Source organism: Marmota monax, unplaced genomic scaffold (assembly GCF_021218885.2).
Source record: "Marmota monax isolate L192 unplaced genomic scaffold, Marmota_monax_Labrador192_F-V1.1 WCK01_AAM20220418_F8-fsc00006, whole genome shotgun sequence".
NCBI classification, from domain to species: Eukaryota; Metazoa; Chordata; class Mammalia; order Rodentia; family Sciuridae; genus Marmota; species Marmota monax.
In genome coordinates, this window is record NW_026693712.1 from 29,923,772 (window position 1) to 29,940,855 (window position 17,084).

The 17,084-nt window shown below is 34.3% G+C and overlaps 1 protein-coding gene across 8 annotated transcripts in view; it reads right to left on the reverse strand.

The window, feature by feature from the left end:
• Window positions 1–17,084, reverse strand: part of Pam (peptidylglycine alpha-amidating monooxygenase) — a 310,405-nt gene that overhangs the window by 58,912 nt on the left and 234,409 nt on the right. For 5 of the 8 annotated variants that reach the window (XM_046459987.2, XM_046459986.2, XM_046459985.2 and 2 more), the window contains exon 15: window positions 2,828–3,151. The exons of the other annotated variants lie outside the window; for them this stretch is intronic. In XM_046459987.2, coding sequence (XP_046315943.1) covers window positions 2,828–3,151 — 324 coding nt within the window. The remainder of the gene's footprint in view (window positions 1–2,827; window positions 3,152–17,084) is intronic. 8 annotated transcript variants of the gene reach the window in all.

Genomic DNA, 17,084 nt, shown 5'->3' on the forward strand with positions numbered 1-17,084 from the left:
GTATGGAAGCAAGTAGAATCCTGATCAAACTAAAGGTTCACAAAATGGCACTGTTTTTGAAACTCTCACGTATTCCTGGGCCTACCATACAGAATCATACATAGAGTTTTGAGCTGATCCATTAATTGCGTCTCTGAACTGTAAGTTAGTCAGCTGGATAAGATATCATATTGCAGTTCCAACTGGTGAACCAGTCAATGAAATCTAAAGTGCTATTGCTAAAACACCTTTGGGACTGTGCTGGTTCCAAGAACTGGGGACATAGAATTGGGCCCTGAGTGGAAGCTTCCAGTTTTTAAGCAGTGAGGATCCAGAACTCCTAGGAAGTATACCTGCACTGAGGAATAAAGTTCAAATCTACTGAATTATAAGGAATTAGAAAGTGTACATTGGGATTCATAAAGTCCAATAATAAATCCAGACTTGTGACCTCATTCAAATAAGTTAATGTCTAATAATATATTTCATGATATCTGAAATTACTATGAGCTATAATAATATCAAGCCACACAATAGTCTTATATTTTTGTCAATAAAATTTCATATAAAAAGTTACTTTCTTCTTTTCAGTTCACACAATTCCTTATAGAAAATTAGGTACTCAGAGAGAGAAAAAATTCTTCCAGACCGTTAGGGTCCATTCTCAGCTTTGCCTAGAGTATAAAGAAAAGGCATGAGGAAAAGGATGAAAGATTATTCATCAAACTTATTCCCCTTGCCCATACCCTCAGGAATACACATGAATTAGACTACCAATATATATTCTTAGGGCTTTACATGTGAATAACTTCCTGACTTTTTATTTTGCAAAATGGAAGTGTCAGCTTTCCTTTGGCTTACCCAAAGGAGTGACACAACATCAAATAAAAACTTAGATATTGCATTGTGCAATAATAAAGAGTGAAAGCAAATTAAGAAAAAGTCTTAGGCTAACTAACTGTGAATTTTGATATATTTACTTTATTTATTTATTTATATATGGTGCTGAGAATCAAACCCAGTGCCTCATACATGCTGCCGCACTCTACAACTGAGCCACAACCCCAGCCCTAAAGTTTGCTTTTTTGCATTTAATTTTTAAAAACTTTTGGAATTAGTGAAATAACATTAAATAAGTCATTAAAGAAAAGAAACACATGTACATTTTCTTTACATAGTTAGGATTTTTGCTATGATTTTGATTCATTAAAATCAGACATTCATATATATATATATATATATATGAAACTAAATCCTGGAGAAACATTTTCTCCCAAGCACCTCTATGTGTTTAACCTGGAAGATACAGGAGATTTGGCATTTTCTTGTACCTTATGAATTTTTTTTCTTAGAAAGCAGGTTTCAGGTTTTAGAAAAAATATGCCTTATATCCTTATATCAAATTCTGATTTTATACTGATACTAGTAATGCTTATAAATGACCAGGATATCATTTCAAACCCAAGAGTAATAAAGACAAATCATGGAAAAAAGTGTGCTACAACTATAGTGTTTCACACCTGAACAGAATCCTATTCTCACAAAGAAGACTTTTTTGCCTTTTATAATTCCATATTGTTTGGGTTAAAATTCACTATGTTTAATATAGATCAGACAATCCTGTGTTTATGGAATGGGCACTGCATGATACACTGCACATCTTAACACTGAACCTTACAGGTGCCAATTCAGTTGTCATCTTAATTTTACTTAAAGACCTTAGGTGATTCTCAGGCAAGGAAGTCCAGGGACCACCTCTTGAGACACAGTTTTATTAGACAAATTTAGGATAAGTTAGAGCAGGGCTGAACCTGTTGAAATGTGAAGTTAAAAGTCCAAGTTCCAGTTAACATCTCAGAGAAACCATTAGACGCATCCCAAAGGACAATGCTTGAAACTTTCATGTGAGCAAAAGGCGCTGTATGCTAATTTTTTTCAATTATAAATAAAAATCAGCTGGGTATTGAATAATTTATGGCTTCCTGCAAAGCTGAATTTGAAAACATCAATCTGGCAGCCAGTGCCATTCCAGCCCACGCATGGACAGCTGCCATACATGCATATCTGTTACTTTTTTGGAGATTATCTCCACATGCTGTATTATCCGGCTTTCCACATTAGCAGGTAACATGAAACACAATCAATATCACAGAGGCCACAACACAATTAAAGACAAAGATGAGGCATCTACAGCTCGCCCATACAGAAACCTGAAGGGAATAAGGTATTGTCCTCTAATTATGGAAGCCAATCTTGGTTAGAAATAAAGATAAATCTGATAGTTATTGACTTACTGGAGGTCCCTTCAGAAATAAATATGCAATTAAAATAGCAACTGATAATGGAACTTGAGAAATCAAAGTCACAAAATGGTTACATTTTATAAGTCAGTTGGACTAGAATGTTGAAAGTATAAGATTCCTTTGAGGGAAATTTAATTACTGTTAAAGAAGATAGTGTATAAGCATCGCATACACTGGGACTTACATGTGAGGTTTTGAATTTTCAATTTCTTTCCATTGAGCAAAATGGAAAATGTTGATTTGTTACCCTGAATTTCATATGCCACCATCCCCCAAATGATCCAACTCTTTTTGGTCCTTATAGCTCTGGTTCACCTATGGAACAGACACTGAATTCATATAGTATTGGAACATTCCCCACTTCAAAAAAGAATTCCTCAACAAAGGTAGTATCTGATATCTTAAATCTGAGGATTATTTTCTCTAAAAAGTCTTTTTCATTGATGATTTTTTTCACCCATATATTTTTATTCCCTTCAGATTTTGCTAATGTGGATTGTAGCACTTTACACTTAAAAAAAAAAAAAAAAAAACCCTAAACGCACCTCCTGTGTGTTCTGGTTCCCGGGTACTTTCACCAGGCAGGGGCTGCTGTAATGAGAAAGCTCTGCTCTCTGCTGGCCTCAAATTAGATTCTAGTCTGTGGAATTTGTGAATTCTGTCTCTGACAAGAACAGAATTGCCCCTTTCCTCATGTTCTGCACCCTCTCTGGCATCAGACCGACCAAGATCCTTTTTTTGGACTACGTTTGCAATCTCAGCTACCAGGTCTGATTCTGATTCTGCCTTTTCTGTAGGATTATATTTGTGCACATGAACAACATCTTCCCTTTCTCCTAGCAGCTTGGAAAGCAGTGAATAGAAATCACCTGTGGAAAAGAGAAGAGATAAAGAGGTGGAGGGTTGATGAGATTGTAAAATTTACAAAATTTGGTGCCTTAAAAATATCAACTCTTGATTCTTCAACAAGTATAGGAAAAAGAAAACAAAGAATTACTCAGTGGAAGAATAATATACCTTCACATTTCAATTACCTTTACTTCTTTCTGTCAAGAGTACACATATTATGCCTATTGACATATTAGTCAAAACAAAATAATGCACATGTGATTTCATGGTACAATTCAATCAACAGCTTTCACAGTATAGTTTAATTGATATGAAAGTTAAGAGTTCCTCAGATTTGTAAAATAAAATACCAACAGCTATGTTAAAGAAAAGATATCTTTACAGGCAAACCCTGTGAAGGTTTTTTTTTTTTTTTTAATTCTATTAAAGTTTAAGCCATCAGAAAGAATTATATATTTTTTTCCAAGAAGATCCTGTAAAATACAACAAAATATCACATATGTGTTTGTTTGGCACTTGGTATGCCAGTTTTATCACTATTTTGTTAGTAATGCTACTGCAAATCATTCCACTTGTTTCCTCTAAATAAAAAATGAGAGAATAATTTTGTAAGCAAAGAATAGTTTGAAGTTAGTTTGAAACAAAGGAGAATATGTTAACAAACTAAAACCATTGGAATAATTTGCCACTAAGTGTGTTTTATATTTTCCTACATAGATAGTATGGAAGGAACTTAAAAATAATAATCCAATTCCCCCCCAACAATTATTTATCAAATATGGTCACAGATAGAAAAATGTCTACAGAAAGTTCTTGAATCATTTTTAATCTTCATCATTTACATCTATGGCTTAAATCTGTGTTGAATGAGAAACATGAAATCATTCTTATGGTAACCCCCAGTTCTTCCTGTCCTTACCCTCACCCTGAATTAATCACTGCTAATGAAGAAATTACTTGTGACTATAGAATCCTATTGCCTACTTTTTAATTACATTAATAGCACCAAAATATAACATTTATAAAACCTGTTTTGTGGATATTTGGAAATAAAAATGGTGATTGGTTTAGCCATGATACATTCCACCAAAGAATATATTAAGAAATTGGTGCAAGGGAATATGAAGTCTTTCCAAAATGTTGCTTAGAAATTCTGTCAGGTATACATATAGTCATAGTCAAATTATTCCAAGTAGGTTTTCAGTTCTTGCCCATGAAATCAGCTTATCCCAGGTGAAATACTCAATCAGAAAATAATTACCAACTAATAAGGGTAATTTCTGTAAAATGAACAAAGCAAATTATAACTCAACCAAACTGGTTAGGCCACAGGTGGCATTCTGCCTCTCAGAAGAAAAATTAATCCATTAATGTTAAATTCTCCTGCCCCACATGCTAAATATAAACAGTTTAATACACTTGTACAATAAGACATTTTATATAGAAAATAAGACACAAGGTAATTTCAGGGAGAGATTTAAAAAAAAAAAACATAGTTTAAAAACTTGATTAATGTCGTGGGGCTAATACTGATGCCAGAATACAGGCTCAAAATTTGCAGTCCTTCAGCTTTGTTAGGAAATATCTAACAGTGGTGATAAAATACTAAATGCAGATCACTCCAGTTTCTTTGAAATTGTCATTACAATTATCACTGGGTTAAGAAAGCAAAAACGGTTAAAACAATGTAATGATCTTGGCTGCAATGCAAGTTGCACTGAGCTTATGAGAGCATAGCTCCGAGCAGAATTTCTATAAATACCTCTTTACATAGGAGAAAGGCCACTAGATGGCTATCTCTTAATTCTCATATACAAGATAGAAAATTGCTTTATTTATTATTTTTGTTTTTTACCCCTCTTTAGGTTTATCAACTAGATGGGCAGATAAAATACTGAAATGTTAACCATTTTTCTTAAGTATATTAAGATCTTTATTTAAGAAACACCTCTGAGGAATACAATGGATGAAGCAAAACATGAACTAAGGAGGTTGGGTGACTGATCTCTGTACCATCTCTCAACTTTTTCTGTCTTTTCAGGTTATACTCCAGCTATCTTGGAATTCTACTTCCTTTAATGTCAACTTTGTTTCTTCTTCCTGGATAACTTGCTGTCACTCATCAACTAGCTCCTCAACCTTCAGTTCTTGGGAGCCAGTTAACCACTCACATCCAAAACACCTTCCTGACAATTCAAATTAGGGGTGTCTGCTGTGTGTACATAGAATACTCAGGTCTTTCCCTATACCCTTTTATTTTTGGTACCAGGGATTGAATTTAGATGCACTCCACCACTAAGCCACATCCCCAACCCTATTTTATATTTTATTTAGAGACAGGGTCTCATTGAGTTGCTTAGCACCTTGCTTTTGCTGAGTGAGGCTAGCTTTGAACTAATGTTCCCCGAGGAGCTGGGATTATAGCGTGCATCACCACTCCCAACTTTTCCCTGTACTCTTAACTGTCCCCTGCTAGTCTATATTTCATACTTGTGAAACCCTACTTAGTAGTTACTCTGTACCTTTAAATAAATTTCTTAACCTCAAATATAATAACTATATTTGAGATTTGTTTTGTGGATTTGAAGGTAGTTAATGTAAAATACCTAGTCCTGGGCATACCATGATAAAGCAGGTACCACTAACTGTAGCTTCTTTGATTACTAATTAAAAAGACAAACTTTAGTTTCAACATGTATCTGCTGCAAACTATGGCTTATCTAAAATTTTAAAGTCAGTACCTATTTCCTAGTCAAATATTGGGATATTCTTTGTTTCTTTGTTTTTCTCTACTGAACTTTATTTTATTTTTTGGTATTTTTCCTTTTTAAAATCAGTTCTTTTTTGTTTTATATAATAATAGGATTCATCTTGACATCATTATAAAAGCATGGATAAAATGTGTTCTAATATAGTCCTCAGTACTTCCATTTTTCTCCCCATCTCCCTCCCCCTGTTCCCTCCCTATATGCTACTGATCTTTCTGTTATTGTATTATAGTTTTTTAAATTAGTATCTTGTGTATCTACATGATGATGAAATTCACTGTGGTAAATTCATGTATGTACATAGGAAAGTTACAAATAGGCAAAAAGAAAAAAAAACTTCTTTTTAAAATTTATAGCACTCTATTTTCTCAACAGGTCAGTATGGCTGCTATAGTTATTTGCTCCTTGACTTTGCCTAAGGAGCCACTGTATCTGTACTTTTTTCATCTATTACAGAGAAGGAACTATTCCTACTATAGTGTTCTGGATGCCAGCCCTGCCCTGACACCCTAGTCTTTCTTATGTGCTCTCTTTTCTCTTTTAATACAACTTCTCTGCCTCACTTGCCTCACAGACTATAAATACACTCACTTAAGGCTTATCTTGAGTGATGTGGAGGTGGGGAGAGATCCTCCCATGATACAACATATCTTTCAAACTCTTCCATCTTGCCATTTCCATTACAAATTCCAGCACTGTACAAAAACCCTTTCTGTGATAATGGAAATATTCTATGTCTGCCCTTCCAACATTATAGCCACCAGCTAAAGGGGTTACTGAGTATTTGTAATGTGGCTAGTGTAACTGAGGAAATTCTAAATTTTACTTACTTTTAATTAATTTAAACCTCCATGCGTGGCCAGTATCTACTATACTGGACAGTGAAGGGGGGCTTTTTGTTTTCCTTGTCCTCACATCCTCTTCCCTCCTTAAATAAAGACATTTGCTTTTATTTCCTTCTTCACCACTATATGGCTTCTTCATGAATGGATCAAGAGATCCACTCAGGTTGCCAAGTTTCAGCCCAGACTTAGCAACTGCCAAAGCCAAAAGACTCATCACTTCGGCCAACTAGAGACATGGAGGATGGATGAGTCTCCATCAGAAACTCCCCTTCCACAGTGTTCTCTCTCTCTCTCTCTGGACACAATACCTTTATTTTATTTTTGTGGTGCAGAGGATTCAATCCAGTGTCTTACATATGCCAGGTGAGCGCTCTACCACTGAGTCACGATCCCAGCCCCTTCCACGGTGTTCTTTACAGAGCTCTACCTGTTTTTCTTTTGCCTATCAAAGGAAAAGGTTGGCATTGCATAACATCTATTTTTAGCATATTTCCCCTCCTGGCTACAGTTTTTTTTTTTTTTTTACTAAGTAATCCCAGTCACTCACAAGGCTTAAACTACCACCTCCAGGCAAATGGTGTCAAAATCTGGAGTTCCTCTAACACCAAACTGTTACATAAAACTTCTGAAAATTTCCACTTGCATGTCTATTTCACAGGCATATGAATTTATTATGTATACAATTGAGTTCTTTATCTTCTCTCCATATTTTTTTTTAATAATAGTATCTCTCCCAGTGACAATACTGTGTTTTGAGCCGATCAATCCCCAAAAAACCTGGATCTGGCCTCTTTCATCAGTGAATCACAAACTCTAAATTATGCTGACTTGTCAACATGATATTTTCTTTCCCTACCAACTGTACTCCCTTGGAATTCTTATTATTCTTCGACTGACATACTGAAAGGCTGGTCTCCTTCCTCAGAACAGGTTTCCAGTATGGTTTAGAAAGTTAAAACCTTCTGGAATGTTATAAAGGCTGCTTTAACCAGGCATGGTAGTGCACACCTTGTAATCCTAGTCACTCAGAAGACTGGGGCAGGGGGTTTGTAAGTTCCAGCCCAGACTCAGCAACCTGGTGAGACCCTGTCTTGAAACAAAAAATAAGAAAAGCTGGGGATGTAGCTCAGAGGTAGATCACCATGCGTTCTGACCCTAGTACCACAAACAAGACAAGACAAAGCAAAACAAAAACAGCTGCTATGGAACTAACTTGTGATTGATGGCACCTCACTTTTTCTGATTCTCCTGGGTTCTATTTCACAGACAGTTTTTCCTCAGCTCTGTCAACGTATGTTTTTCTGGATGGTTATCCCTAATTCTGAGACCCACTGCTAAGGTAACCATATAATGTATTTTCCAAACTGGAACACTTGTGAGAAGGGAAGGGTGTTATTCATATTTTTACAAAAAATAAAATGGGACAGTGCTAGGAAAACTTTGGAGTTTCTTACCATACCTATTATTGACAAAAATAACATATAGAAAGTACTTTATAGACCAAGGAGTGGGATAGCTGGGTCAAATGGTGGTTCCATTCCAAGTTTTCCAAGGAATTTCCATAAGGCTTTACAGATTGGTTGCACCAATTTACAGTCCCACTAGCAATGTATGAGTGTGCCTTTTCTCCCACATCCTCACCAACGTTTGTTGTTGTCTGATTTCTTTTTTTTTTTTTTTATTTTTTATTGTGGGTTGTTCAAAACATTACAAATTTCTTGACATATCATATTCCACACTTTGATTCTAGTGGGTTATGAACTCCCACCTTCACCCCATTGTCTGATTTCTTGATAGCAGCCATTCTGACTGGTGTGAGATGAAATCTTAGAGTAGTTCTGATTTGCATTTCTCTAATTACTAGCGATGTTGAACATTTTTTCATATATTTGTTGATCGAACGTATATCTTCTTCTGAGAAGTGTCTATTCAGCTCTTTAGCTCATTTATTGATTGGGTTGTTTGTTTTCTTGGTATCCACAGGACTTAAAATCAGCATACTTTAGTAACACAGCCACATCAATGTTCACAGCAGCTCAATTCACAATAGCTAAACTGTGGAAGCATCCTAGATGCCCTTCCATAGATGAATGGATGAAGAAACTGTGGTATATGTACACAATGGAATATTACTCAGCATTAAAATAGAATAAAATTATGGGATTTTCAGGTAAATGGATGGAATTGGAGAAATATGATGCTAAGCAAAGTAAGCCGATCCCAAAAAAACATAGGCTGAATGTTGTCTCTGATAAGTGGATGCTGATCCATAATGGGGAGAGGTGAGGCATGAGAAAAATTGAGGAACTTTGATTGGGCAAAGGGGAGAGAGGGTGCATGGGTGCAGGAAAGATGGTAGAATGAAATGGACATCATTACCCTAGGTACATGTATAACTAATTTTTTAATGGTGTGATGCTACATTGTGTACAACCATAGAGATGTAAAGTTGTGCTTCGATTGTGTATAATGAATCAAAATTTATTCTGCTGTCATATATACCTAATTAAAATAAATAAATAAATAAATATTTTAAAAAGTACTTTGTAAACTATATACAATAATAATAGCACTTAATATTTTTTAGAGCTAGTAAACCCAGTCACTTTGCTCAGTATTTTATGCAATTTAATTTCTATGAAATAGTTATTATTGTTGTCCTCATTTTAGATGAGGAAACCAAAGGCATAGTACTAATCTGCACAACCAGTAGGAAGTTGAACTGGGATTCTTTTAAAAAAGACTGATTGGCAGTTGCCTTCGAATTGAGTTTGAACTCAAGGGTTCACATGTTTAATCCCCAATGTGAGGTATTTAGAGGGTGGAAACATATTCTGACTATTGTGTTTGGAGGAGGAGCTTTGGGAAGTGATTAAGACTGGATGAGGTCATAAAGTGTGATCCACCATGATTGGATACTGCTGGTTTTATGAAAAGAGAGAGAGAGAGAGAGACAGACAGACAGAAAGATACACCAGAAGAAGCACATATGTGTGCTCCATTTCTTTCACCATGTGATGCTCTATAGTGTGGGACTATACCATCTGGAAAGCCATCACTGGATGTGGGTCCTAGGCCTCCAGAAGTGTGAACTTATTTGAAAAATTTTTTTTCTTTGTAAAGTTATCCTTCCACAGGTATTTTGTTATAGTAATGAAAACTGACAAATAAACCTTCTAAAACTGGTCAATGTAGTGAATCTAAAATTTTCTCTCTTTCCTGTGCTGACCATTAAACTTTTTCATATGAATTCACCTATTATCTAGCAATCTTACTCATTTTTTTTAACTTTTCAAATTAATTTTCTCCTGAGTTCAGGAGCTGGATTTATTCTTTAACTGAATATTTGTTCTAACTGTCCATACCATAACATGAGAATCTTGTAAACTCGTCAAATACATATACATCATAGCATTTTGCACACAAATTGGCTTAAATAATAGACTAATAGCCAGGTACAGTGATGCACCCCTGTAATCCCAGAGGCTTGGGAAGCCAGCCTCCGCAATTTAGCAAGGCCCAGAGCAACTCAGTGAGACTCTATCTCTAAGTAAAATATAAAAAAATGTTTGGGGATGTGGCTCATTGGTTAAGCACCTTGGGTTCAATACCTGGTACTACTACTACTACTACTACTACTACTACTACTACTACTACTGATTAGTTTTCATGGATACAAGAAGTAGTAGAGCCAGACATGGTGGCATACACTTGCAGTCCCAGTTATTCAGAAAGCTGCAGCAGGGGGAGAGCAAGTTCAAGGCTTGCCTGGGCAACTTAGTTAGATTCTGTCTCAAAATAAAACATTTAAAAAGGATTTGGGATATAGCTCAGAGGCAGAATGCTCCTGGATTTAATTTCTCATACCACCCTCTACCAAAGAAAAAGATTAAAAAAAATTTAGAAAATTTTTTTGTTCTTTTCAGTAGTTTTTACTTTCAATTGTTAAGACACTTTACATCTATGATCAAATTCTATACAATGTTCTAAACAGTTTTTATACATTTAAATTACCTCTGGGAAGGTATAAATCACAGGACATGAAAGCAATAAAAACCTCTCATTTCTTATTCACTGTCATATTCCCAGTGATTAGTACTGTTTCTATCGTAGTAGATATTTTAGTGATTCTAGAATGAAAAATAACTTGTTAAAAATATCACCCTTTGTTTCTGTATCAGTAGATAATTTTTTTCCTTGATGATTTTATACTGCAGTGAATTCCCATTTATTTTCCCCAATCATTCCTTCACGCTTGATTCTTATCTTATGAAAGGCAGAAATGCCCCTGGTCTTTTAAGTAACTTGACTGAGTGGGTTTGGTATTTGTAAAACATAACTGCAGTGGCAGCTACTGTGTTGAGAAAAGGAGAATGCAGGCACAACCAACTAAACTCTAGTCTGTGTGCTTGTATCGAACACCTTATGGCTCAAAGCACATTTTTTATTTAGCAAGGAACATTCACTGTTCCCTCCTCCCAACATGGGAATTTCACTGGTTTCATTTCACAACCATGATGAGAATTAACCAAATAGAAACATAATATTGAAAAGCTGCCCTATGAGTTTTTTTTTTAATAAAATAAAATGCTTTAAAATTACTGGATGAGAAAAAAAATTATCTCTAACTTTTGGACAGTATAAGTTCTTTTTTAAAAATATTTTTTTAGTTTTCAATGGACCTTTACTTAATTTATTTATATGCAGTGCTGAGAGTCAAACCCAGTGCCTCACACATGCTAAGCAAGTGCTCTACCACTGAGCCACTACCCCAGCCCCCATGGACAGTATAAATTCTTAATTGTGTTGCTGTTTTACTTTTAAAAATGAGTAAGACTATCTTCATAACTTTCCAGAATATAAATTCTGATTCTCACATAAATAACTAGTACTTCATTGCCCAAAACAAACAGCTCTTAACACTGCTCTATGATTTCTATGATACATAGAGAGTAAATAGGATGCTCGTGAGCCATTTAACCACTGACAAAACATTCCAAGTAACCAAGTTAATGAGCTTAGAACCATGCAACCAACTGATTAATGAGAGGGATGTGAGGAATGGAAAAATAAAAGCATCCCATTTTAAATTTTAATACTTTGTTCTATGACTCAGTCACGACTGATTTTCCCTTCTGGGTAAAGCCAATTTGGTTTATTGATTGTTTACTTATTAGTTATTATTACCACATTTATTCTCAAGCCTTAAAGAAATAAAACACATCATCATCATGCCTAGCTCAAGGATCACAAGTGAAGTCAACTTTATTATATTATTTTTCCCATTATAGGGCTCATCTGATTGAAAAAACAATCAGAAATGGGTTTTCCTCTTTCTTAAGAAAATGAGAAAAATGCAAAATAGGAGAAAATAGGAGATGATGGCTTTTGCAACTACTGCACAAAGATCTGTATTGGAAAGCTCAACTGTGTGATAAATGATCGTTCACATCTGCCTATCTCGTTATTAGGAAACCAATTCAAAACAGCATTCAGTCAGCTTCCTAGAGCCTTGGGGGGTATTTGGAATTGTGTTTGATAGATGAGTTCAATAAATAAAGACTTGTGAGCTGCTCATAAATCATAACAAACAGATACATTTTTACTGAATGGGACTACACACAAGAATTGTATCTTCTTTAAAACTGCAGTCCAAGTGGCATTCAGAGTGCTTCGAATTCTCCGAGAAGATGATAATAAAATCACTTGGACTCTTTTAGGGGGTCAGAAGGAATGTCCCATTCTGAACAAGGCAAAGAAATATAATCGTATCTACCAAGTCTCACCTTTGTTTTACTCATCCAGAAAATGTTTACCAATGGTTACTTCAGAAAGCCTTTACAGTATGCTGTTGTGTTTTTAACTTGCAACCCTGTTCCCTTGATTCTGCTTATTTGATAAAACATGCCAATGGTAATTCATTTTTGTTAGCATAAAACCACTGTGAAATTATTCTGTTTCACAGAAGGTGTCTGAAGACCTTTAACTATCTGGGGTCATGGAGTGTTTTCCCTCTACAAATTGTATTTTTGTCATATTCTCCCTGCCTTGGGAATGTAGTAGCTCATGCTGACCTTTGAGTGGAAAGATTGATTATGTGAGGGCACAAAGACTACAATGAGAAGAGTTTGGAGCAAACTGAATAAAACATGCTAAAGGCCCTTTCTGCAGAAAAAAAAATGTTGCACAGAGCATAATGCACAATAACAAGGACACACTGGTATTGTAGACTTTGCCTTTCAGTTCTGTTTTGAGTTCTTAAAAATATTGAATATTCCCAATACAACTGACACAAATTTGACCACTACATTTATATTCTGAACTTTAAAGAAGCAAAATGCTAATATTCAAAACTTCTAGATGTAGTTATATAGATTCTTGCTTGCAGCTGCCAACCTTCTTAGTTTCACTATTCTTTGCCTAAACAATGTTAGTAGAAAGCTCTGGATGAACCTATGGTTACAGTAAACATATATAAGAAATCATAAAGCATACAAAATAAAGATAATTTACAAAGCGTGCATTTGTTACCTAAAAGTGCCAACCATAAGACATAAGTGAGTGATATCATTGTGTGTGTCTTGTCTGCTCTAGAGACCTGCACTACCTCTGCTTTTCATATGACTTCCTGAGATTCACTTACCTAGGATTTCCTCCACCCAGAATCACTGTCCAATTGGATTTACTGTTTAATTTATTGCACTTATTACTTACACAGGTAATTTTCCACTTATAATGTTCTTAAAAGATACTGACATTTGTTTTGAATATCCATTCGTGCTTTTCTGCAAGAAGGTAGACATAATCTACTTGTTCACAGAGAAACTCAGTTTATATAAATTGGCTGTTTTAACACTGGTAGAAATATTCACAAATTATGCAGCAACTAAAAATCATTTCTGTCAATAATTTCTACCACTGGAGAAAATATTCAAGATATAATTTTTTTTAAATTTTTTATTGTTGGTTGTTCAAAACATTACATAGCTCTTGATATATCATATTTCACACTTTGATTCAGGACAAATGAATGTCAGTAGAGGGGGCAGAGAGAGAAGATATAATTTTTTAAAGAAAGTTTTTTTTTTTGTTTGTTTTTTTGGTACTGGGGTTTGAACCTAGGGGTGCTTTACGTCTAAGTTACATCTTCCGTCCTTTTTAGTTTGTTTTATAAATTGTGAGACAGGGTCACGTTAAGTTGCTGATATTTTCGCCAAGTTGCTCAGGCTGGCCTCTAACTTGTGATCCTTCTGCCTCAGCCTTCGGGAGTTGATGAAAATATAGGAGTGAGCCATTGCCCCTGGCTAAGATATTATATTTTTTAAAAGGAAACAAAATTGTATATATATTATGATCTAAAATATTGTTAAAATTATGTGTATATGTATATATATGTGTGTAATACGTATTTCAAATACAGGTATATATTTTTTACTTACATATCTGGGTACTATCAATTTTACTTATTTATTCATACTTTATATAATTATGTTCTATAATGAATATTAATTTTTTAATTGGTCAAAATAAACATTATTTTTTAAAAAAAATCTCTGCAGACTCACTTAAAGCCTCATTAAAATTCTTCCAATTGTTTCATGGTCCAAGACAACCTAAAAGGTAAAACTCTCCTATAATGATGCTTCTTTGGTGTCTTAGTAATTACATCTCTTGAGATAGAATCTAAGATACACTTGCCTTATGTCAAACCTTCTTCTATGGAGAACAGATGTAGACAAAGATATTGTCGAAAGTTGATGTGTTTGTGAATAAGCAGAGGCTGGGGGAATACAACATAAATTCATACAACTCAGATGACTCTTTCAAATGCTAGTTAATTTCCAATCAAGATGAAGTCTCTGGCAAAACTTTTATAGCTAGGGTTTTAGTGACAAGAATTTCAAAGAAAATAAAACATTTAGGTTTTTCCTAGAGAAATAAGATAAACAAGGATAATAAGATAAACCTATGTTAAAAAGATTATTTGGTTTCTTTGGATTTTTTTCTGTATGTTGGACATAACCACAACTTCCTGTTCATATGTGCACAACTACATTCTTTTTTATTACAATTATTTAATCATATTAATTGTATAAATTAATGGGTTTTACTGTGACATTTCTATACATGCATATATTGTGCACGGCTACATTTCTTTATTTCAGTTTATTAAATAAGACCTTCCCCCGAATGCATTTTTCACAATCTTAGTAAAGGTCATCTCTTCTTTCTTACATAGTATTTATCACATCATCTTGACCTTTATCTTCCTACAGACTTTCTTATGTTTTGATATAGAAAGCTTATATATACATAAAATCCACATATATAGTTTATATTATCTAGGTAGAACTATTTATATCATTTGCAAGCAAACTGCATCCTGAGTACAGAGCTTGGTTTTGAGTTCATGTCCTCTTGTGTTTTAAGTCTTTTTCTCCCTGCTTCAGAACTGTTCTGTTTCCTATCAGAGTCTGACATGTTTTGTGGGACCAACATAGATAATGTCTGTTTGTTTGTGAATAGAACAACTAAAGTATTCAGAACTTTGATGCATCAAGGTTAAAATGTATTAAAAGAATGAATACAATCTGGAAGAATGCTTGAACACAAATTGTTTGAGCTGAGCATCAAAATAAGGCAGTGGATTAACACTGAGGGTTTACTTTAAAAATTAACACACATCGAATAATTTATTTGAATAATTAGAGTCCTCTTATCAGCTATTTGGTCAATTTGACATCCACAGGAATTAATTTAAATAGATGCTCATGCAAATAAATATCTCTGAATGGTCTTTTAGTACAAATAAGTAGATTTGTCCTGTGTATTTTAAGGAGATAGATTGATTTCATTAGCACATCAAATGAACTAGCTATCCAAATGTGCATTGGCTATATTTCACTACTTCTCTTTAAATTCTCAGCTGTTGGTTCCCAGGGACCAGCAGGTTAATACACAGACCACACTGGCCACCAAAGTGGCTTTAGTGAGGTATTGTCTTCACATAACTCAGGAGGTGACTATTCAATGGACCTGCTAATTTCAATAGCTTATTTTCTACAGTATGAAAATTAGAGTCAGAATAATACTTTTTTCCTTTTTAAGTCATATCACTTTATTTACAGAATTTTTATTTATAAGTAGAAGAAAACAGAAACTATAGGCAAATATTTAATATATGACCATATAATTCTTCTCTGGAACAAATAAGAGTTTGGGTACATTTAAACCTCTCCCTGCACTATAAAACATAAAAGGGTAAATGTATGGCAAAATATGAAAGCGTTTTAAAGGATTTGGTTTGTAGGCATATATGACATTTCCTAAGTCCTACTGTTGGAAAAGAAAAGATTGAATCTAACATTTAAGATTGCTTTGCTCACAATCCTCTGGGTTTCTAACCTTCCAGAGGTATCAATGTCTCCCTTGATCAACTCAGCTAACTTTAAAATTAAACCATAGTCCAACCTCAGTTTCCATAGAAATGCACCATTTTACAAGATGCATCAATTAAATGGTGCTCTCCTTCCATATTATGTCATATATGTTGGTATTTGCAAATGAATTTTAAGATCATTCAAATTATTTTAAAGACAGATTTCAAACAATTTGTGCAAGGTTAAAATAATTCATTCTAATTCTGAATAAGCTTCAGTGCAATTGCAGTAAACACTGTTAATACTAGTATACTTAGGTTGCTATTACTGACATCCTTACAGATATCTAAACACGTTGAATACAATTAGCTATTTTAAATTGTACTTAACAGCCCATTACTATAAAATCATCTCCCAAGTTTTGGCCTAACACACAAACAGAAATGACTTTAAACTAAGCTGTGTTTTTTAAAAGGTTACTTTGTTAGAATAAGATAGAACATATTCTATACAATTTTAAAGCCTTTAGATTGGAGTTTACTTATGGTCTTGAAGACTGCATTTCCCCTTTTCAAAAACAGATTCTTCATTTTACAAAAATAATTAGAGCACAGGTGTTATCTTTGACCTAATATAATACATTTGGAAGAATTCCAATAGCAGTTGACAATGTCTAAGAAATAGGAAAGTACTATATGTTGCTAATAAAAAATTCTCTCTTGTATGCTTTATGTTGTTATTAGACGTGTATTTGTACTAACATTAAGCTAACATTTAGGCCAAAAATCACTTGGTAGGATAATGTACTCCAACATCCTAACATAAAGCACTATCTTCCAAACAACTGGCAAGAAACTAAGATCATGAGAGTAATTGTTCATTATTAGCACATGAAGTATCTGACACATGAGCATCAAACATTCCCCCTTTAACTAAACAGAAGAGAGGCTGAATGGGTGC